General features: G+C 41.4%; 1 protein-coding gene across 1 annotated transcript in view; it reads right to left on the bottom strand.

The window, feature by feature from the left end:
- The window catches only part of TRAM1 (translocation associated membrane protein 1), a 30,302-nt gene extending 25,317 nt beyond the window's left edge, over positions 1 to 4,985 (bottom strand). The window contains exon 1 of the mRNA XM_080803168.1: positions 4,686 to 4,985. Within this exon, the coding sequence (XP_080659294.1) occupies positions 4,686 to 4,808 (123 nt within the window). The 5' untranslated portion in view covers positions 4,809 to 4,985. The remainder of the gene's footprint in view (positions 1 to 4,685) is intronic.
- Positions 4,986 to 23,619: the final 18,634 nt, after the last annotated feature.

Here is a 23,619-nt window from a genome sequence, read left to right as displayed (position 1 = left end):
CAATCCACAAATGGAGAAGCACAGAAAAGACAGAGGGCAGGCTGAATCCATAGTTGGATATTTACAGGGCTAATATGGAGGAAAGACCAAGAGGGAAAGGGAGCTGAGGCCTGGGGTGAGTGTGGACAAGTAGTTAAAGTCTGCAGGGAGAGAGCAAAGCAATGAGGGGCCCAATGCACCATAAAAGCTTAGACTAGGTGGACAGTCAGCACATGAGCAGCAGAATGAAGGAGGTGAAGCGACATGTAGGTGGTGGCTGTGCTCTGCTATACTGGAATTCAGAATCTGGAAACAACGCAAGCCTACGTGATAAAGTCCATGGTATGGCCACTAAAGTGAGTTGCTTAACCGTCGCAGATACAGAAAGGTCACTTGAATAGAAAAGGCCAGCAAGGGTTCTGGTACTACCATTTGGGTCATTCACATGAATGCATCAGAGCAGAATAATGGCATGAGTTTCCAGGGCAAAACTATTCATGTGATTATTTTTAATAAAGCTGACTGATGACCAAACTTCATTTTTTGATATCTTTATTCAGACTCCACATATATCAACACATACATAGTTTCTCTATATACCTGTTTCTAGTTTAGAATATGAGGTCACCCCTACTGTAGCTAAGAAAACTTCTCAGGAGTCTTTTACAAATGACAAGTGAAATTCTTCAAAGATACATTTAATATCAAATGCCAAAAGCAAAAAAATTAGATTATAGTTTTATGGTAGGTTTCCAAATAAAATTAAAATCTGACCTCCAGCTACTTTAGCATGTGGCATTAAGTACAGCAAGAGGAAAAATACAAACTACACACCCCAAAAAGTTTATAGAAAAATCATGCTACTAGCCATTTCCAGGCCTCCCTAAGCCTCACACTCCAGCCAGCATTACTTTAAACTAATATTACAATCAATTAATAGGAAGACAAATTAGTTTGGAATAAAATAAGCTGCAGAAATATATAATACACTCAAAAGTAAAAATAACTGAGTTTATGACAGTTTTGGACATTGATAAGACTGTTTTCCATTTACAAGAAAAGAAGGAAACTTACTCAGATACATCTTAAACAGGCTCCACAAACTCTAAGGAATTATCTAATTCTATGTTGTATGTAATATCATGAATATACTAATGTTTCCTTAATCAAGAGGTCACCAGTTTGGGGTTGCTATTTTTTTCTTGTTCAAATTATATTGTACTTGTTAGAGGCAGGTGTGATTTACTACATTGACTATATGCCTAAAAGATAAAGACAATTTCTGAATATCACATTCTACTTCCTCATCACTTTAAGTTTAAATAAAATTACGTTCTTAAAAAACGAGATGGAAAGAAAATGTGAGCATTAAGACGAGTCATTCTTAAAAATACAAACCCCCCCCCAAAACCCCAAACCCTCTAAAACGGTTCCAAGATTTGTTCCCCCAAATTGGCACGGTACAAACCACCCAGACTCTTGCAAAGAAGCTCCCTTCCAGAAGAAAATATTCCTCTTGGAAACCTCTAACTTCTCACTCCTCTTATCCTCACCTGTATTCCCAAGCACCCTTCTATTTTTCAACTGTTCAAATTTTCCCAACTCAAATATGAAGCCATTAACTAAAGACCATGATTTGTATTATGTGGAAAGATACTGACTGTAATTAAAACCATGATTTCAAAATTTACAATCAATTCTTGATAACATGAAGTTTCTTGGAAATTAAACTTAGATATTTCCAGAACAGACTACCTTCTTTTTAAAAATTAACCTTTTTACATAGAATCTCTTTAGAAGCTAACCATGGGACACTTTTTTCACCGAAAAATGCTGTCTTCTATTTTCAACTTTGATAAATATCTAATGAATAATAATAGCTACTATTTATGGCATGGCTCCTGTAAACCAAGCACTGAACTAAAGCCACGATAGACATTAGTTAATTTAATTCTCCAAGTAACCCAATGAGCCGTTTTACAGAGAGGAAACAAGTTCTGAGAAGTTAAATGATCTGCCCTAGGTCACCCAGGGAGCAAGCTGCGGAGCCCTAACTTGAACCCGGCCCCTTTACTTACAATGTCTATGCTTCTGCAGTATATTTATATTGATTTTTCATTTTAGTTAGTAATACAGTATCTGTTATCACTCCGTCAATTTCCTCCGACATTTCCTCAATATATTTACACAAAAGGCCTAATAAGTTCTACTGCAAAAACATCAATTTCTCTATTATTCTAACACAAATACTGTAATTCTATAGTTCTGTTAATTTTGAGATTCAGCAGCAATTATTTTAAAACTCAAACAGCCAAACTAACTTTGTCAGTTTTTCCTGATATGTATAAAACATGCACTCAAATCCTAAAACTTTAACATGTGGTAATAAAAACATACAACTTGCACAAACTTCCCTCTTCCATATCTTACATTCTCTTTTGAACAAAAAACTTCTATTTAGATCTTTGTTATGTCTATTTAGATTTATAAATTTTATAATTTACACAGAAATAAAAATCCACTCCCTATTATAAAAAATCACTGATATGGGGCGGCTGGGTGGCTCCGTCATTTAGTCCTCTGATTTTGGCTCATGTCAAGATCTCAGGGTTATGAGACTAAGCCCCTTGGCAGGCTCCATGTTCAGCAGAAAGTCAGCTTGCCTTCTCCCTCTGCTCCTCCCTGCTGCCACCCCCCTCCCCAACTTAAAGAAATAAAATATTAAAAAAAAAAAATCACTGATATGTGAGGCAAAGTATAGGTGGTGAACTTCCCTAGAAATGTGGTAAGAGACTATGAAATCTTTTACAAAAAAGCAAAGTTATACCATTTCTAAGTGTCAGGATTTCTGATTAATATTCCATTTCACTCAAAGCATTGTAAATATAGCCTGCAGGTAATATTATTCTTAGATTAGATTTTTAGAGTCAGGAATTCTTACCATATGGAGATGGGTTGTGACAAGTTTTATAAAATTGTTGAATATACTGTACATATAAAAGTATTACTTCTAATATCAAAACAGAAAGTATATAAAAACATAAAATTCAGAAAGTGAGTACAAATGTTTAGAATTGCACTTTTAATATGATACACTCATATAGTACTTTAAACAACCATGAGATGCAGTCACACCATATTATCTGATCCTTGTAACATAACAATGGCTGTGAGAATACCACAGGTGCTGTTATTTCCTTAGGTTGAAAAACTGAGGCGTAGACTTGGGTCACCCGATAGGTGAGTAGCACAGGGCCAGCCTAAAAGCGTGGGACATATGTTAGTTCCCTTCTTCTACCTTCCATTCCATCATACCTACTGCCCCCTTAGCAGTGGGCTAAGTGGAATAAATGGCACTGTCAGGAATAAAAACATCTGTGTAGATCCAGAAAAGCCTATCAGAAGAGAAGCAAAAGTAAACTAAAAATTTAAGTTGTCTAATAACCTTTATAAAAACCCACGTGGACTGCACTTAAAAATTTTATTCATCTTATTCATAAAAAAAGCATTCAGCTGTCACTGGCAGTCTCATTCTACTAGTTTTTCTCAAGAATTTTTAGTGTCATTCATCCAATAAATACTTTTTAAGCACCTACTATGTCCCAGGTGCTATTCCGGGCACAGGAAACAGAGTAATAAAACCTCAGTTTCTGCCCTCACTGATATATTCCAGGAGGAGAGAGACAAACCACAAGTAAAATAATTAGTGTATTTAATGGGGCATAGCGTCTATACAGAAAAATTTAGAAGTTAAAGAAGATAAGGAATGGGCGTGTGTACTGAGGAGCGAGGGAAAGAAAACCGTAGGATGTTATATACACGTTCACCTTGCAAAGTTTATTACCCACATTCAACAGCTGTTAAATAAGTCATCAAAATACTAGATATGTGGGAAGAGAATTTACACACTCCTGACATTTCCATCCTCTCATACTTCACGAAACAAAAAGAAAATCACTCGGCTTCTTGGCACTGCTGTTCAGAAGCGAGATTTACGAATCAGACCTAGTTCAAGGGAAAAGCAAAAGCACGGCAAAAAGTTCGGCAAGTGGCAATAGTACCAGTTTGGGAGAGAAGAATGAAAACAATCGGGTGTGCCTCAGTGTGCCGAACTCGTGGCGATCACTCGCTGCCCCGAGCCACCGCCCTTCAAATAGGGAGCGGACGCCCGGTTCCGTCGGTTTCGCGTTCATCCCAAACTCGGTCCTACATGCGCCCCCCGCCCCCCCCGCCCTCCCGCCCACCGCCAGGCCTGGCCTCCACTCATCTCCAGCCGTCGCCCGCGAGACGCACTCAGCCCCCAGGGCCGACCACCCGCCCGCCCGGAGCCAGCTCGGCAGCGCAGGGGCCGCCCCCGCCGCCCGCCGGCCCCTCGCCGGCTGCCACGTAACCCTTCGCGGGAACCAGGAACTGCGCTGCGCGGCCGACGGGAGAGAACGGGGGCGGGGGCGGGGTGTGCGCGGCGGCTAAGGGGGCGACGCGGCGGCCCCCCGGTCCTGCGGGCGGCGGCCAGGCCTGCCGGGGCTCGGCAGCCCGTAGCCGGCGCGGGGCACGGCAGGGCAGGGCAGGGCAGGCCTCCACCTCGGGGTCCGGGGGGCCGCTACCTCCCCCTTCCCGTCCGGTCCCCCGCGGTCTTGGGCCGAGGGGCCAAGGCTGGCAGCCCGAGGAGGGAGCGACGGAGCGGTTGGGGCGCGGGGTGGACTCACCTCGAACATGAGCCCCAGAAGGAAGACCATCGCCACACAGGAGACGATGTCCGCGTGATTCTGCAGGATGAATTCGTGGCTCAGGACCGGGGGGCTCTTAGTGCTTTTCTTGCGAATCGCCATGGTGAAGCCACCGCCCGTGCCTGCAGGTGCTCCTCCCCGGCTCCCTCTTTCCAGTTGCTCACCGACTAGCTGCCGCCGCCGCCTCCCCCTGGCTGCTCCTCACAGCCCTACCGCTGCCGCTCGCTGGGGCTTCACTTCCCATCCCACAGCCAGTACGCAGCCGCCGGGGCCGCCCGGAAAAAAAAAAAAAAAAAAAAAAAAAAAGCAAGCAAGCCCACAGCGGGGGTGAGCATGCGCACCGGGGAGACGGCGCTCGCTCGTGCCGGGGTCGCCCCTGCGAGCCCACAGCGCCGCCTGGGGACCGGAGGCCGTCGGCCCACGGCCTCTCCTGGGTAAGGAATCAGAGCGGCACGCCCACTGCTCCGCTCCAGGATGGAGGTTGGCAGTCGTTTGAGGCGCGAGCTTCCTGCGCCTACTTAACAGGCTGAGTCCGCGGCGGGTCGAGAATGGCCACGTGCTGTGGCGTGCATGGCCGAAAGCATTGCCTTCCCGCCCTCCTGGCCTCTCTGGGCTTGGGTGTCAGTGCTTGCTTTCATATAGATTGTCACTTCTTGTAAGCCACAGCCACCACCACAGTAATCAAAACATGGGACTACAATCTCACTACACGAGGGTAAGGTGACTTCTTCAGTTTTAGTATCTTAAATATTAACTTCAGAGTTATTTTAAACACTGTTGGGGACTTAAAAAAACATTTGTTGAAAGCTTGAACTAGTTTTTGTTTTGTTTTGTTTTTTGATTTTTCTTTTTTTAGGAACAGTTCCCTGTTCGGTCTCACCAACATCCCCATCCCTCCCTGCCTCTCACTGAAGACAATCAGAATTTGAGTTTACTTGCCTGATACTTATTAATATTTCTTAGTAATCTAGAGAGATGGTACAAAAGGTTTGTGGAAAAGACAGATCTTCCTCTTTCATCTTTCTACCCAAACCAAGACTCCTTTGTGTTCTTTCTCTTAAATAGCACCACTCTTTACCTGTTTGCCAAATCCAGGAACCACAGTCATCCTAGATTGATACCTTTGAGCATCCTTCCATATCCAAACTATTATCACACTCAGGTAATTCTATTCCTTTTCCCCCTTACCACTGCCACAGCCTCAGGAGGAGACTTATCTTTCAGCTACAAAATTCTCGACAACTTTGTTGAATGGCAGAGTGGTTTAAGATGATAGGTTTTTGAGTCAGAATTCTGCCACTTATTACCTGAATGGCGGTAGACAAGTTACTTAATCTAAGAGACTCGATTTCCTCATCTATTTATGTATTCATTTATTCAAAAAATATTGAGCATCTACCCATATGCTAGGAAACTGGGGATACAGAACTGAATGGAAAATACAAATTAATCTGTTCTTAGGAGCTTTCATTCTAGAGAGGGGAGAGGATCTTTAAACAGGATTTAAAAAGTGAAACAGGTTAAGTTGAGATGAGGGTCTTGGAGAAAAATAAAGTAAAGGGAATAGGGAAAGCATGGGGAGGTTACAGTTGCCTGAAGACCTTAAGGAGGCAAGGGACCAAGCCATACAGCTATCATTTATAAAGAGAAGGCACTTGTAGTTAAAGTGTGATGCAATTACATGAGATGATTCCAGAAAAGTGCTTAGTAGAGAGTTAGGGCTCTCTACATATTAGCTGTTGTTACTGTTCTCCTTTCTGGTCAAGTGATTACTAGTTTCACTTACCTCCAAATCATCTTTCAGTTTTTACATTAGAATGATGCATCTAACAGGTTCAAAAATTTTTGATGGTTTTCCTTTTCCTTCATGGATAGCTAGGAGTACTAAACAGCCCTTCATGATTTGACCCTTGCCTACACAGACAGGCTCAAACCCAATCTCAGTGCAAGCATTTCCGACCCCACACCTCTAGATCACGCTCTCTTCCCATGCTTCCCCCAGCTTTGTGTCTGCTGCTGCTTCTGTCTGGAATGTTTTCTCCTATCCTCTTCATAGACCCAGCCTGCTCCCACTGTGCCTTCAAGTCTCATTTATGTGTGATCTCTTTGAAAGCTTTGCTGACTTCTATGACTGATCTAGGCATTCTGTCTCTTAGGATTCAACTGTGTATACATATATATATATATATATATATATATATTTTTTTTTTTTTTTGTAAAGACTTTGTTTGTTTATTTGACAGAGAGAGACACGGTAACAGAGGGAACACAAGCAGGCAGAGTGGGAGAGGGAGAAGCAGGCTTCCCACCAAGCAGGGAGCCTGATGCCGGGCTCAATCCCAGGACCCTGGAATCATGACCTGAGCTGAAGGCAGAGGCTTAACGACTGAGTCACCCAGGAGCCCCTCAACCGTATGTTTTGAAAACATATTTTAAAATTTTAAGTTAAAATTTTAAGATTTTTATCACATAGTTCACCTATTTCAAGTGTATAATTTGGTAGTTTTTAGAACATTAACAAAGTTGTGCAGCCATCCCCATATTCTAACTTTAGAGCTTTTTTATCACCCTCCAAAAAAATCTTGTACACGTTACCACTCACTCTCCATTTTCCCTCACGGACTTGGCAGTCCTTGGCAACCTCTCATCTTAGTGCCTCTCTAGATTTGCCTATTCTGACATTTCACATACATAGAATTGTGGTCTTTTCTGACTGGCTCCTTTCACTTAAGATAAATGAGGGTTTTGAGGATCAGCCATGTTGTAGCATGTATCAATATTTCGTTTCTTTTTATGGGCAAAATAATATCTAGTGTATGGATATATCATACATTATTTATCCATTTATCAGTTCATAGACATTCGGTTTGTTTCTCCTTTTTGGTGATTGTGAGTAATGCTGCTGTGAGCATTAGTGTGTAGGTTTTATACGGACTTTTGTTTTGGGTGTCTACCTAGAGTTGCTGGTCACATCGCAACTTTATGTTTTACTTTTTGAGGAACTGTCAGACTGATTTCCAAAGGCGCTGCACCATTTTACCATCCCACTAGCAATGGCTGGGGGTTCTAGTCTCTACTCAACCTTGCTGCTATTTGTTATTTTTCTGTCGAGTAATTTTATCCCTCCCAGTGTTTTAAGGTTGCTTCTTATTATGTCTTAGACATGCATTTCCCTACTAATGCTGTTGATTCTTAGCCATTTCATGTGCTTGCTCGCCATTTGTATATCTTTGGAGAAATGTCTCTTCAAATCCTTTGCTATATTCTGGGTTATTATTATTTTTTAATTCATTAAGTTATGAGTTTTTAAGATATATGCTAGATACGAGTCCCTTTTCAGATAACCTGATTTGAAAACATTTTCTCCTAGTGTGTTTGTCTTTCTGTTTTCTTGATGGTGTTCTTTGAAGCAACAAAGTTTTTAATTTTGGTGAAGCCCAATTAATCTGTGTTCTCTTTTATCATTTGCTCTTTGTGTACTAAGAAATCATTGCTTATGGGCCCCTGGGTGGCTCGGTCAGTTAAGCAGTTAAGTGTCTGCCTTCTGCTTGGGTCAAGATCTCAGAGTCCCTGGATGGCATGGGCTATCTGCTCAGTGGGGAGCCTGCTTCTTCCTCTGCCTTTGCTGCCCCACCCCTGCTTGTGGTCTCCGTCTTACTCTGCTCTCTCTCTCCAATAAATAAATAAAATCTTAAAAAGAAATTATTTAACGCAAGATGACAGAGATTTACTCGTTTTTTCTAAGAACCTTACAGTTTTAGTTTTTGCATTTAAGTCTATGATAATTCAGTTGTATTTTGTACAACTTCCGATCGCTTCTGTTTTCTCAGTAAAATATGAAATGAAGTCATCAGGAGTGGGGATGAGGTTTGAAGAGAGGATGGGGTCAAACTGTGGGAGGGTGAAGGGATTGGGGGAACATAATCAGACAGCAGAGGCTCCTTGAGACTTGTGGACATAAATTCAAAGTGAGACTTGTCTGCAGCTACACCCCCTGCTTGGATCCAGGTGTGGAGAAGGCAGAAAGCTGGGTTTTGCAAGGCCCGTGTGGCAGAGGGACGGGGATGTTGAGGATGTTTGCAGATAAGGGCAGGGCTAATGAAGTGAACACTGTGAGGGGTGGTTGTGTCCCATCCTCTATCACTTTCCAGCCTGCAGTCCACCCTTTCCTGCTGTGAAAGGCAAACCTTTGCAGACTGCATTCCTGAGGCTTTCTTGCCCTCTGACTTCTAGTAGAGTTTGGCCAAGGGAAGGCACTGGTCAAAAAATCAGAGGAGAGTTTTGGGGATTTACTGTCCCTGATTCCTCCTTGCTTTACTGTTTCTGGAGTGGCTGTGTTTTCCTGTGGTCTAGCCCCTGTCAGGTAACCTTTCTCTCACTGTTTGGCTCTCCCTGGGCTCAGTGAGCTCATTCTCTCCCTGGTCTCTTCAGGCTGTTGGTGGTAATGGCTTCCCACACCCCCAGTCATCAGAAGCTTCCCTATCTCTCTTCATCCCCTCTACCTGCCCACTCCTCTGTGAAGTGGCACTTCGTCAAACCCTCTCCAATTAAACCCATCTGAACATGCCTCTATTCCTTGCCAGTTCTCTGACAGATGCAGAGAAACAGTGTTAGGGCCTCTGAATGGGGGGGCGCCCATGGGGTTGAAGATGGCTGGAGTGGAACTAGTTGGTTAAGAAGGAAGTAGTCAGGGGGTTGGATGCTGGGAGTGAGGTCAGATGTTGTGCCGTCATTGGCCAGGAGATGGCAAAGGCATGATGGAGGGAGGGAGTGCTGAGGTGGATGGAGGAGGAATGCATTGGAAGTGAGGAGTCAAGGCACCAGGAGTCTAGGATGCTTGACACACGCTTTACATGGATGTTCAGTCACCAAGAATGACTGGAGGAGTAGAATGGGAAGGAAGCCAGGGAATGAGCCAGGTGCTAACGTCTGACATAAATGAAGAGGAGCCAGAGAGTTTAGCAGATGATTACCACAGGGGGATAGTGGGTGGTATAGTTGGAGGGCATGGGCTTCCAGAAGAGCTGGGGTTTTTGAGCGAGGGAGGAAAACTGTCATCAGCCATAAGGATCATGAAAAACACCCACTCCACCCCTGGTGGTATGTGAGGAGCGGGAGGGAAGAAACAGCCACCTCTTGACAAGGCACTAAGGAAAGCAGGTTTCAGTTTTCAGTCGGAGCTGTAGCTGGGTTTCTGCATAAGAGGGTGAAGAAAATATTCAGAAAGCGGTGGAGCATGCGGAGGATTTGGCAGTTGACACAGCTGGGGTCCCAGGGGATAAAGTAGAAGGGCTTAGGGGCCAGGGACGTGGCTTTTAGTTTAAGTCAGCAAAGGGATGAGCAGAATCATGTGGGGAAAGAGAAGATGGTGACAATGGATGACACTGGAGGTTTGCTTCTGGAGGGTACCAAGGTGGAGAGTGTTCCAGTATATGGTGGAATTATTCTCATGGTCTTTTAGGGGAAAGCAGGGAATCTGTTCTAATTTTAACTTTCTTTTTAGAATTGCCCCCTTAAGGAGTTTGTAAGGAGCGGTGACTGCCATTGAATCCTCTCAGGGTGGGTCATGGTAGTGGGGAAATTTGTCTTACCAAGGTCCTTGGGTTTCTGAAGGCTTGTTTTAAGTAGACTGGTTGCTCAGGTGTGTCCCACTCAGGGACTGATAGAAGCGAGGATGAAGTGGGACTGTTGCATTTCCACCTCTCCTAGATGCCAGAAGGATGAAGGATGAGAAGCTATTTGTTGCATGCCTACTACGTTACAGGTATTTTGCTTTCACATGGGTTAGAGCATTTAGTCTTCATGAAAACCCTATGAAATAGGTGTTATTATTTTAATTTTAATGGGGAAACTGAGGCTCAGAGAGGTTAAATAATTTGCCCCAAGTCACGGGGCTGGTAATCTGTTTGCCAAACCCTTTCTTGTTTCATGTAAGTGCTCCTCCAGGAGCTTCACTTAGCAGGAAAAGGTTGAACTTGTAGGGAGAAATGACTGTCAACCTTAATCATTCCAGAGGATAGTCCTGCCCTGATGGAAACAGAGCACTTTTTTTTTTTTTTTTAAAGCAGGTCATTGATCTGTTTACATGCCATTGTTATATGATTTACAGTAAATATTTAAAATATAAAGTTGCATTCAGATGTAAGGAAGAAATTATATTTCTATGAGGAAGCAAATTCACTCCATTAATAGTTGGAAATTATATAATTTCCTTGAGTATAATTTTTACTGCTATGGAAACAATAAACAAAATTCATAATGCTGTGTTGTTATTAGTACGAAAGACTGGCAGGAGATGACACATCACACTTGGAGGGGGTTGAGGGAGAGCTGGCTGGTAATGGTTATGAAAGTCTGTGACCCATCTAGACCACCCTGTGTCCCTCTAGGGTTAGGACTGTAATCTTCTGCCTCTAGAAGCTTAAGGGGCCCAAGGTAGACTTTCTCTCCTTTAACCTATAACTTATTTCACTTTATTTAATTTTGCCTTATTTAACATATCAAGGGCCTGAGTCAAAGCTTCTCTGGGAGAAGGGAGATCAGTTTCATAGAGTGGTGCAAAGTGAAGATAGGGAAACAAGAGTGTACATGTTTCCAAGAAGTTTAGCTTTGAACAGGAAGAGAGAGCAAGGTATGTAACTCAAGAGGAATAAATAAAGGAGCCAGGTAGGTTTTGTGTTTGCTTTTGAATGATGTGGCAGTTACACATGTTTGATGACAAGAAGGATGGATGAGAGGGAGAGGTTGAAGACACGGGCAATGGGAAGAGGTGGGAAGGGACTGAGGTCTCTGTGGTTTGGGATCCATCAGAACATACGTAGAGAATTACATTTATGTAGGAGGGGACACCAGTTTTCACACTGAAAGGAAGGAGTAAAGGTCAGTAGAGACAAGGCGGTCATGGATCTGAGAGTGGAGGTTCTCCCACATGGGTGATGAGATCAGGAGAAGCAGTGCAAGGAAGAATGGGAGCCAGATTCCTTTTCTGAATGAATGAATGAATGAATGAATGAGTGGGGAGACTAAAGGCAATAAGTGTGGAGGGAAAGATGGCTGAAGAAGCAGGGGTTTTTCAGGAGTAGGGTGGCTCTGTAATTGAAGAGGAAGGTCCTAAGAGAGCTGAAGGAGATTGGTAGTTTGAGGAGAGGGCTATGATACAGTCAAAGCAACTGGTGAAGGGAATGTTTGGTCTAACAGGTGAAGATGAGGGGAGTTTATTTATAATGAGATGGTTTATATTAGTTATAATTCTTTTAGTTGCAAGTGACTGAAAAGTAGATACATTGGGCTAAAAGTTAACAGACTGGAAAAAAATCTTCAGGAATTGGAGTGCATTGTGGATCTTAGAAACTAGAACCAGGAATTTGACCTCATCAGGACTCTCAACACATCTCCTTTTTTCTGTCTTTTTTTTCAGCTTGCTTTGTTCTTTCCCTGTTGTAATTGGAATTTACTTACATGGCAGAGAACATGGTCACTTGGAAGTTCTGTCAAAATAATCCCAAGGAGGTACCCAGACTAGTCTGGCTTAGTAGCATGATCACTTCTGGGTTAAATTTTGGTCACCCTGTGGCTAGGGTGGGTGCGCTTATTACTGGAAGGTGTGGAGGAAGGGTTGTTGGGCAAATAAGAACATGAACCACCACAGGTGCTCCAGAGTACATGATTCTGGAGGTCAAGGAACAGGAGGAAGTGGTTGGATCGGGGTGGAAAAACCCAGTAGCAGCATGAACACGAGTGAATGAAAGTAATAGAGGATGGAGTGACTTGTACTTGAGCCAATGGCCAAGGACTATGGAGATGCACAGCAGGGAAAGATTTCTGAAATAACCTCACAGACACAGATTGAAGAGGGGGTCTGTAGTTGGAATTTGTTGTGCTTTCGAGAGGGTCCTAGTTCTCAGGAACAGACAGGAAGATGGTAGTAAGTGGTTCCTGGGGAGGGAAACACATGCAGAACACAGCAGCGGATATGAGGGCTGCTTCATGAGATAACTGGGCCATTACATCAGCCAGGGAGGCTGCCCAGTAGATCACTTTCACCTGAGGAGAAGGAACTAAGGAAAGCATCTTTCTGTGCAAAGTGCTTTCCTAAATGGCTTCTAACATTAGAAGGCCTGATGCCTCAGGGAATTTGTGACTAGTTGAACTGAGTCGATATCTTGGAGTCATCAAAAACGGTATATGGCTCAGTGCCTAGTAGAATCAAGGTTCCTGGGGTGGTGGCCAAGGGTTCTTTGGCCCTGTTTCCTTGTTTTCGTCAGCCTGTGCGCCCTAAGGCAAAGCCTATAGCCCAGATGAAAACAACTAAAATGTATATAGACCATTGCAGCCTCCCAGGTGTTGTTGATATACATTAGTTTTAACCTCATATCAACCTGGAACCTAATGTTATTCCTATTTAAAGTAAGGAAACGGAGGCTCAGCAAAATAACTTAAGATTTTACAACCATCAAATTTTAATTCCCAAGATGAACAATGTGCATTTTATCTTATAAAAATCTCACAATCTTCTGTAAGATTTTACTAAAGAGTAAATTAGGTGTTTTGTGGAGCTTAACAGGTATAAATCAAAGTGAAATAATCATAATAGGGGAATATATTGTTAACAATAACAGGAAAAGTAATAGCAACTAATACTTATTGGGTACCAAGGACTGTGCTAAACACTATGGATATTTAACAATCATAATGACTCCTTGAGTTAGGTACTGTTATTCCCGTTATTCTCCTTTTCTGCAGAGGAGGAATTGATTGGAAAATACTACTACTAAACCATGACCAGTACTGCTACTACCGCAATGAAATGGAAACAGGAGTAGGTCACATATGGGGAAATCCGTTAGTAGTTTATTTTGATTTGGGGCATGAGTACTAGGCTGGGGAAAAGAGAAAGGGCTCTGTCCCTGAGACAGTCTATGATAAATGTTTAGTTTTGTCCCTGTGAAACGAGGCACATTTATCCCTAGGCAATTTATTGCTTCTCCTGAGCATCACTTATAACCACTGACATTTTCTTTGGTTTTCAGATTGCATCTACATCCTCAAATTAGGACACAAATACTGCTCTGCTAAGTGGAGTGGGGATCAAAAGAAATGAATGACCAAGGACTAATTCAGCCTGGGTGTGGGCGAACGGTGATGGTGATGCTATTTACCCAAAGGGTGAGTTAGGAGAGGACGGTAATCAGGAATGTGAAATTATGGATGGTAGTGAGTTTCTTTGCATTGATACGTGCTCTTTGGGAGACAGCCAGGTGAAGAGTTTCTGCAGTTAGCAAAGGATTTAGGCCTGGGGCTTTGGTGAATGACTCAAGCTCAAGCATACATCTGGAAATTGTTCAACATGATGGCAATGGTTAACACCACTAAAAAGGATTAGATCCTTGAGGTGGTGAATGAAAAGAAAGAACAATGTTATTTAGTCTTGGGTGTACCCATAGCAAAGGGGCTGAAAGGGGATCGGAAGCTTAGTTATGTATATGGCTTTTAATAGCAATGATTTTCAGAGTGTTTCTCAAACAATAATTTCCTGTGAAGTCTCCATAAAATCTGGATGATGAAACTTTTCAGCCCACCAGATTTTTTCACTCTGTAATCCTAATAACTGATTTATTTTAGGCTTAAATGCTCTTGCAAGGAATGTGCTGGTCCAAAGGATAGTATTATTATGAATTATTTCCCCTGAAACTGAAATTCATTAAAAAATACTGAAACAGACAAATAATAAAAATGGGGAAAGAAAAGGAGAATAATTATATTAAAGAACTGAATTCTGGGGTGCCTGGGTGGCTCAGTCAATGAAGCCTCCAGCTCCTGATTTCAGCTCAGATCACGATCTCAGGGTCATGGGATCGAGCCCCTGTGTTGGGCTCCACTCTCAGCAGGGAGCCTGCATGGGATTCTTGCTCTTCCTCTGCCCCTTTCCTCTCTCAAATAAATAAATAAATCTTAAAAAAAAAAAAAAGAACTGAATTCCAAGAAAAAATTGTTTTAAGACTAGCTTCCAGGAAGTCAAGGCAAAAAGTAGTCATCTTGAATTATCTACATACCATCCCATGTACAGTTTTTGAAACATGGTTAATTATTAGCATCACATGAATGGGTCTTACAAGGGGTCTGGGAAGCTGTGTATTTTTAAAAATTTCCCTGGGTGATTCTGATGATTAGCCAAATTTGACAAATACTAGTCTAATAAAGGAAACATATCAATTCACAGGAGAGAAAACCTTTTATCTAGCTCTGAAATCAGAAAAGGATTTCATTCCATGGATACCAAAGAACATTGAATAATAAAATAGGCAATGTCCTCAATAGCTCTAAAAAAAAAAAAAAACCCCAGAGATTTTGTATGTATCTCATACCAACCTTTAACAAATAAAAACCGACAACACAATACTAAATTAGAATTCTCTTGATGTAGGAAAACAATCATCAAGGTTGATAGAAAAAATTGTGTTCCTTGGTCCTCTTCAGAAATTCTGGCTCGGTAAATCTGCATAGGGCCCAGAAATATGCATTTGAAATATTCAAGTGTCCCAGTTTATAGGGACACAAGTGGTCCGAGAGTACGTTTTGTGCTGGGAGAACGGACTGCTAATAGTATTCCTGGAGGTTTCAGGTTTAGATGCAGAATTTTGAGATCATTTGTGACAGACATTTTTACCATTTTTGAAAACTGATTTAGAGGAAGGAGGCTGGACTGGCTACTTCCACAAAGTATGCTGGGAAGACTTCTGTGGTACAAAACCAAAGAACTTCTGTTAGTGAAAATTTTTCTTCAACCCTGGGGAAAACATGAAAAGCATAGACTTTTCATGTTTCATGCTTCATTTGGCTCTAGTGTATCTGTCAGTCTCACCCTAAAGGGAGGAAGTGGATACTCAGTGGGTTAAAATCTTAGGGATTTTAACAAACATGGGAAAAACTAATTGGCTGGTCTTTGGTCGAGATGCACTTTCCTCCAAACACTTCAGTGCCAAATATAGCACAGTATTAATATACTCACGCACAGGGGCACCCGGGTGGCTCTGTTGTTAAGCATCTGTCTTCGACTCAGGTCATGATCCTGGAGTCTTGGGATCGAGCCCTGAGTCGGGTCCCACACTCAGTGGGAAGCCTGCTTCTCCCGTTCCCACTCCCCCTGTTTCTGTTCCTTCTCTCGCTCTCTGTCAAGTAAATAAATAAAATCGTTAAAAAATATACTCATGCTTCCCTATGACCCTGCAATTGCACTACTGGGTATTTACCCCAAAGATACAGATGTAGTGAAAAGAAGGGCCATCTGTACCCCAATGTTTATAGCAGCAATGGCCACGGTCGCCAAACTGTGGAAAGAACCAAGATGCCCTTCAACGGACGAATGGATAAGGAAGATGTGGTCCATATACACTATGGAGTATTATGCCTCCATCAGAAAGGATGAATACCCAACTTTTGTAGCAACATGGACGGGACTGGAAGAGATTATGCTGAGTGAAATAAATCAAGCAGAGAGAGTCAGTTATCATACGGTTTCACTTATTTGTGGAGCATAACAAATAACATGGAGAACATGGGGAGATGGAGAGGAGAAGGGAGTTGAGGGAAACTGGAAGGGGAGATGAACCTTGAGAGACTATGGACTCTGAAAAACAACCTGAGGGTTTTGAAGGGGCGGGGGGTGGGAGGTTGGGGGAGCCGGGTGGTGGGTATTAAGGAGGGCACGTATTGCATGGAGCACTGGGTGTGGTGCAAAAACAATGAATACTGTTACGCTGAAAAAGAAATAAAAAAAAATCAAATGATAGTGAAAAAAAAATACTCATGCACAAAATAAGGTCATATACATGTATATAATATATACCTTATATAAATAAGGTCATATACATGTCCAGCTTGCTGCAGCCTAACTTATATTTGAAAGCCTCTGATTTGAAAAAAATACTGTTTTCTTCAGAAGAGTACTTTTTCGGAGTCATTAGCTACCCCGAAGTTCTTAAAAACACTAGTAAACATAAGTGAGGGAGTCTGTCATATCGGTATTAGCTTTCCTGCAAATTTTGTCGTAAGTAACTTAACGGACAATATAGAGTGTTAGCTGAAGTCTCTGAGAGATAGAGGCAGAGTCTTTTCCTCTTTACATGGGCTAGTTACCGAATCCTAAATTCAGTTTACATCTCAATAGGAGAAACTCGAACTATGATAGATCTTGAATACTGTACTATATTAGGGCTGGAATACAAAGTTGGGATCTACCACACAGTTATAAATAGCACTCTGCTGGATTCTGGGTGACTTCAGGTCTAGTTATCTTTAGATGATTTTCATACTGCAGTGAAACTTTAAAGGTCACGGACGTCTTTGACTCCAGTTCAACCTTAATTCTCCAGGTTCTCCAGGATACTAGGGGCAGGATTTCCTCTTAGGGAAAACTTTATGCTTGACATTTATATCCATTAAGGAATATGAACTTGAAGATTCTTATCCTTAGGGCTACGAGAACACTAAATAAGCACGTATCTCTCATTGTTTCCAACTGCTGATAATTTTTGCAGGAGAAAATTCTATGACAAAAGTGCTTGCTCCACTGGACTAAAAGAGTTGGAACTCACCCACTGCATAGTATCAGGATTTTGGCATTAAAATGTTTAGTTTATATCAAACCACTTACTTAATTTAAAAATTAAATAGCACTAACAGGAAAACCATTTCCCAATCTCTTTCTGTTTTTGAGATTCTTTTTCTGGCATTAGTAAAATGCTTATACTTCTATTTCCTGATTTGTTAATTTTAGACTTTATTGACTTTCTGTTATCTGAGCCAATGATTTAGCGTTCTCAATCTCCCATTTCCTTTCTTCTATTACCCTAGACCGTAATTTTTAGTCAGTGCTTACATTATTATTGCCTTTGTAAAATTGCAGTGACAGATACTATTTCATAATTATTCCTTCCTTGCGTAGCTTGTGTTTTTTGGAATCCAATGATTGCCTCATGTTTTCCTCACCAGTGTAGTTTTCTATTAACTGGTCATTGTTTCAGTTGGTCAACTAGGGCTGTTGTATGACCACCCAAAGGCTCAAACATATCAGAGAACCTGTCAGTTCCATTTTCCCCTCTGGAAATCTCTCTCTTGGAGCCCCCACTTCCTCCTGCTCCAATTTAGAGCAGGTTTTAAGCACACCTTTGTCTTAGAACTTATTTTTGACATTTTTCTATGTTGGATTTACTATTTCAATTGTGTACCTTTCTGTTTTTGTTCTTCTGGAGTACATTATCCTAAGCAGTTCCCTAGAGGGGCATGCAGATAATACATTTTGAGTCCTTGCACTCACACCATAGATTGGTTGGTTATAACTTATCGGACAAATAATTTCCTCCCTTAGATCTTTGAAGGCATTATGCCTTAATACACACTGTAAAAGGTAGTGCTGTTTTGATCAGGCTCTAAGTGATTCCACACCCCCAATCCTACCACCATACCACAACCCAGAATCTCTTAAGATCTCCTCTTTATCCCCATGGTCTGACATTTTATAATGTTATGACAGTGTGGGTTGTTTTATCTTTTTTACATCGGTGGTTATTAAGTAGACTCTCTCAGCTGAGACTCAGGTCCTTCATTTCTAAGAAATTTTCATATTTCTTTTTTGATAATTTCTGGCTATTTTGAGTTTTTTCTGGAACCCCTAATACTTTGATATTATACCTCCTGGTTTACTCCCAAAGTCTTCTATCTTTTCCCTTCTGTTTCCTATCTTTGTTTTGTTGTTGTTTTGTTTTCCAAAGACTTTCTCAACTTTGTTTCCCAAAATTTCTGTTTATTTCGGTTATATATTTTTACTTTCAGAAGTTTTTTCATAGAACTGTTTTTCATAGTATCCTGTTGTTTCTTGTTTTACAAATTATAATACTTTTCTTCATCTAAGAATACTAATAATTAAAATATTTTTTTCTTACACTGTCTTTTTCTCCCTATACTTGCTTATTTTGTTCTTTCATTTCTGATGTACTTTGGATTTCTGTTTATATTGAGAGATACTGACTGGAAACTGTATGTATGTGTGGGTAGGCGAATGGAAGGGTTTGTCAGACGGTAGGCTTCACTGTAGGGAGATGGGCCATTCTGTTGTAGAACCCATATATAAATGTATGTTAAGATTTTTTAGTCTGTACCATTCACTTTCCCTAGAGATGAAATTCCCAATTTTCCACCTTGCAGCCATCTACTTGGAAGCTACTGTTCTGGGGACGGGTAAGGAAAGGGGGATAGACGTTTACTGTTTTTTCCACCTATTTTTTTTTTTTTTCTGCCTTTCACTTCCAAGAATAAACTTTGGTTTCTTTTCTGGGGTAGCAGTTGCCTGGCTGTGTAGCACTTGGGTATGCTGCACATAGAAGCTTTCAACAATCCCACTTTTAGAACAGAGCACTGCCCCCACCTTCTGCAGCACCTGGTGCCTCTAGTCCCTAACCTCTCAAGGGGTTGTTACGGTGAATTGGCTTTCTTCCCTCCTACAGTAATTTTAGGCTATCGTTGTATCACTGCCCTAGCTCTGTCTGCAGTCTTTCAAAATTTGGTTTTAATCAGTGCAATCCCCTCTTGCATTCCGTCTTCTCTGGTTTGTACCTTTTAGTGTGTGTTTTTTAAAAATCTATAACTCTGTACACTTAATATGTATTTTTTTTATTGGCTCTTGGAAAGGAGTAGCAATAAACATGTGGTAAGTCTGCCATAAATAGTAGTAAATAGAATTACATTTTCAAAGAATAATGCTTAATGTTTTTTGAAACTGCCTATAATGTTAATGGATTTTAATGTGGATTTGTTGAGGATTCAGAATATTAACATTTATGAGCAATCTTTCAGGGTGAAATTGGTAATATGCAGTAACAATATGATAATATTTTTGAGAATTTAGTGTCATAAAATCCAGTAATGAGTAAAATAAGCATAAACAGCACATAAAAAAAGTCTTCCTTTAATACTATTGACCTTTTTTTTTTTTTTTGGCTGCTAAAACACCTCTGTCCTAGTGATTATCCTATCCTTGATCAAGCTTTCTTATAGTTTTGGTATCTTTCCAGAGATATTTTCTGTGTACACAAGTGAATACACTTATATCTATCCCTTCTCCATTCTCCATTTTAATTCCAAATGTTTCAGAAGGCCCACACCAAGGCAGCTGGAACTAAGACTTTCACAATCAATATTTCAAATATTGAACTTTTATTTTTCAAAACAAAGTGTCCTTTCAAACACCCCTCCCCCCAGTGGATTGGGGGAAAAGCCTGATTATGGTACATTTTCCTGCTCCAACAATTCCTGGAAGTTGGTAGCAAGTTTCATGCTGATCCATGCTCTGGTAAGCAAGGAGGGACTTGCAAGGGAGGGGACACTAATGTATAGTACTGGCAGAATTAAGAAACACCTGCATTTGAATCTTTTCTCATTTTCTCTAGGATTTTAGCTTCCCTGCTACTAGCCAACTTTTGTGACTTTTTCTTGAAGTGACAATCTGGAGATATGAAAACACTCCCAGATAACTTAAAAACACTAAAAAAAAAAAAAAAAAAATCTCACAGAAACACACAGAAAAGATTCAGTTTGCATGGAGTTGGTCCAGTCATTCTGTGAGCTACTGCAGAGAACTGTTTTATATACATTGGAAGGAAAGGAAAGCTATTCAGTAAGGAATCAACATTGCTCCAGAATCTTCCTGTGACTCTTCTTTGTCTGAGAACAGTTCTCACTCATTCTGGCCACAGGGGTAGGCATGTCACCAAAGCTGGGCCAAATGTAGTATGTCATGTTCTGTAGATCACAGAGACTGGCCCAAGGACTGGATAATGAGCCAGTGTAAGTCATTGAGCCCTTCCCCTAGGGTTTTCCAAACTGAAGCTGAAAGAACCAGTTTTGCCTGCTGCTTATGGAGTGGTTAGGCTATGAGTCCAGAGCTGCCCGTAGCCGTGTCCTTTGCCATGTGATGAAGCCAATCTGCTCTGGGGTCTCTGATATGTGAAAAAGGAAATAGGAATGAGAGGTTTGGGTTGTATTGATGGGATCCAAATCTTCGTCCTTGTTCACATGCCTGGCTCTACCCTTATCCTTCTTAGGTTGGTTACATGTGTCAACGAACTTTGCTTAAGCTAGTTGAAAATAAGTTTCTGTCAGCTGCAGCAAAATATATTGTACCTATTAGCCCCAGCTCCATAGATCAAAGTGCCTTCTAGGTATCTCCCTTTTGGATGTTCCTTGGTACTTCAAATTCATATGCAGTAGAATGCAGCTTTCCTTCCTTACCCATTCTGCCTACTCCATTTCCTTTATTTTTTTTATCTTGATCATCAGGTCAGCATCTACTCAGCTGTCCAAGCCAGAAACCAAAGCTCTACTAGACTTCTCCCTTTCTACTTGATCCCCATCCTTTAAGATCTAGTAGTTTCTAAGTGCTGTTCCTTTTCATAAAATTTTTAAGATTTTTATTTATTTGTTTGACAGAGAAATCACAAGTAGGCAGAAGTAGGCAGAGAGGCAGGCTGAGAGAGAGGGAGAAGCAGGCTCCCTGCTGAGCAGAGAGCCTGATGTGGGGCTCGATCCCAGGACCCTGGGATCATGACCTGAGCCAAAGGCAGAGGCTTAACCCACTGAGCCACCCAGGTGCCCCCCTTTTCATAAATATTTCTCATATCTGTTACCCTGTCTTCTATTACCCTTGAGACCCCTTCTGCTGCTTTTTCGCTTCTCCCACTGACCGAAAAGGCCCAATCTCAGAATCCTTACCCCATCCACTGTTGAATGGGTTCCCTTTTAGTCCCAGATGATTGGTCTAGCATAGTTACCATAAAGGCTGGTCAATAATATAAGACACAATGTCAGGAAAGCTCTTTAAGCAGGGACAGTGAAGATTAATTACATCATGCAGGTCCTTTTCTATGAGTCTGAATCTGAGACCCATGGAGGGCTATTCAGTTGTTGCAAAACAGAAGTTGAAGATACACAGAGAGAAGGCAGAGGTGATGACAAGGAGAACGTAACTCTTGAGTAAACAGAAAATGTGCAAGCAGAAGCTGTGAGTAATCCAAAACTACGGGGTATACTGAATGGAGGATAAAGTAATTGGCTGATATGAGAGAAACAAAGAGATGAAATTACCATAATGGTTGGGGACAAACTCTTGCTTTTGAGGAGGGAACAAAGTAAGACTAGAACTGCTCCGGACTGTGCTTAGCCTCTTAATTCCTTAATTATGCATGCTCCAGCCTTTGTGAAGCATGGCTGGATGACAGTACATTGATTCCTGTGAAATTTCTGTGTTCCCGAGCTGCTGCCTATTTCTATGACCTCAAGCCACAAAAATGATCTCCTCTAGCTATAGAACTTAGTTCCCCAACTGTGTGACACTCTGCCATCTCTGTTTATGTGCACATACTATTTCTTCTAACTGGAATAATAATTCTCATCTCCTAAATATCTCTAACTTCTTTACCTGGATACCACTTTACTCATCTTTGAAGACTGAGCTCAGGCTCCTCTAAGCTTTCTATAACCCACCCAAATTTAATGGTACTCCATATTGTGACTGTGCATCTCCATGACTGCTTTTGAGGGTAGAGAAACTCTTTTGTTCCCCATTGTGTCCCCAGTGCCTGATCCAGTACCCAGCACAAAGTAGATACTCAACGGATGCCATTGTTTTTGTTAAAGGTCAGTTGCCTAGACTCTTTCAAAAACCAGGAAATTTAAGGGCCTTCCATTATCATCCCTCCCTCATCCAGTAGCTCCAATTGCAGTTGTGCCATGGTTCCTTAAAATGACAATGATTACATGGCTTTGTGCAGACTTCTTCAGTTCAGAATGCCTGTCTCTTCCCCGTCCCCTAACTCCTTGCAAGAACAGAAGTAGGGAGACGAGAGTTATGGGATTTTGCAGTTGTCAATGAAAGAGAGGATGACTGCCTGGACTAAGGAGCACTGGTGGAATAAGAGGTAGAGACAAAAAATTCTAGAGCTGGAACAGTCAAGAAGTGCTTGAAGAATTGGATGAGATGAGGAATGGGGGCATGTCAACTACTGGGTTTTTCTGGTTTGATCAACTGGCGTAGTCAGAGATAGGAAAGAATGGAGATGATGCAAATTAAGAGGTATCTCAACATTTACATACATAATCAGATTTCTTGTCTAAATTTTGCTGATATATGCTATACTTAGGAAATGGGAATACTGATTTGTTTTTCTGTGTGGTGTTGGGGAAGATACTTAGTTATTTTTTTAATTTATCATTTTAACTATTTTAAAGTATACTGTTCGGTGGCATTAAGTACATTCACATTGTTTTATGTGTAATCATGAGTACCATCCATTTCTAGAACTTTTTTCATCTTCTCAAATTGCAGTTCCTTGTCCACAAACACTAACTGCCCATTTCTCCCTCTCTCTTAGTCCCTGGCATCCACCATTATACTTTTTGTCTCTATGAATCTGACTACTCTAGGTACCTCAAATGAGAGAGTATAGTATTTGTCCTTTTGTACTGGCTTATATCACTTAGAATAATGTCTTCAAGTTTCATCCATATTGCAGCACATGTCAGAATCTTCCTTTTTAAGGCCGAATAATATTCCATTGTCTGTTTAGACACCATTTTATTTATCCATTCATTCTTCAATGGACACTTGGGTTTCTTCCACCTTTGGCTATTGTGAGTAACACTGCCATGAACCTGGGTGTGCAAATATCTGTTCCAGTCCTTGTTTTCAATTCTTTTGGGCATATACCAGAAGTGGAATTGCTGGATCATATGTTTAATTTTTGAGGAAGCACCATAATGTTTTCCATAGCAGCTGTACCATTTTATATTCCCACCAGTAGTGCACAAGGGTTCCATTTTCTCCACATTCTCCCCAACACTTTTATTATTTTTTATTATAATA

Source organism: Martes martes, assembly GCF_963455335.1.
Source record: "Martes martes genome assembly, chromosome: 4".
In the NCBI taxonomy this organism is placed as follows: Eukaryota; Metazoa; Chordata; class Mammalia; order Carnivora; family Mustelidae; genus Martes; species Martes martes.
This window is presented reverse-complemented; position numbering and strand designations above follow the sequence as displayed.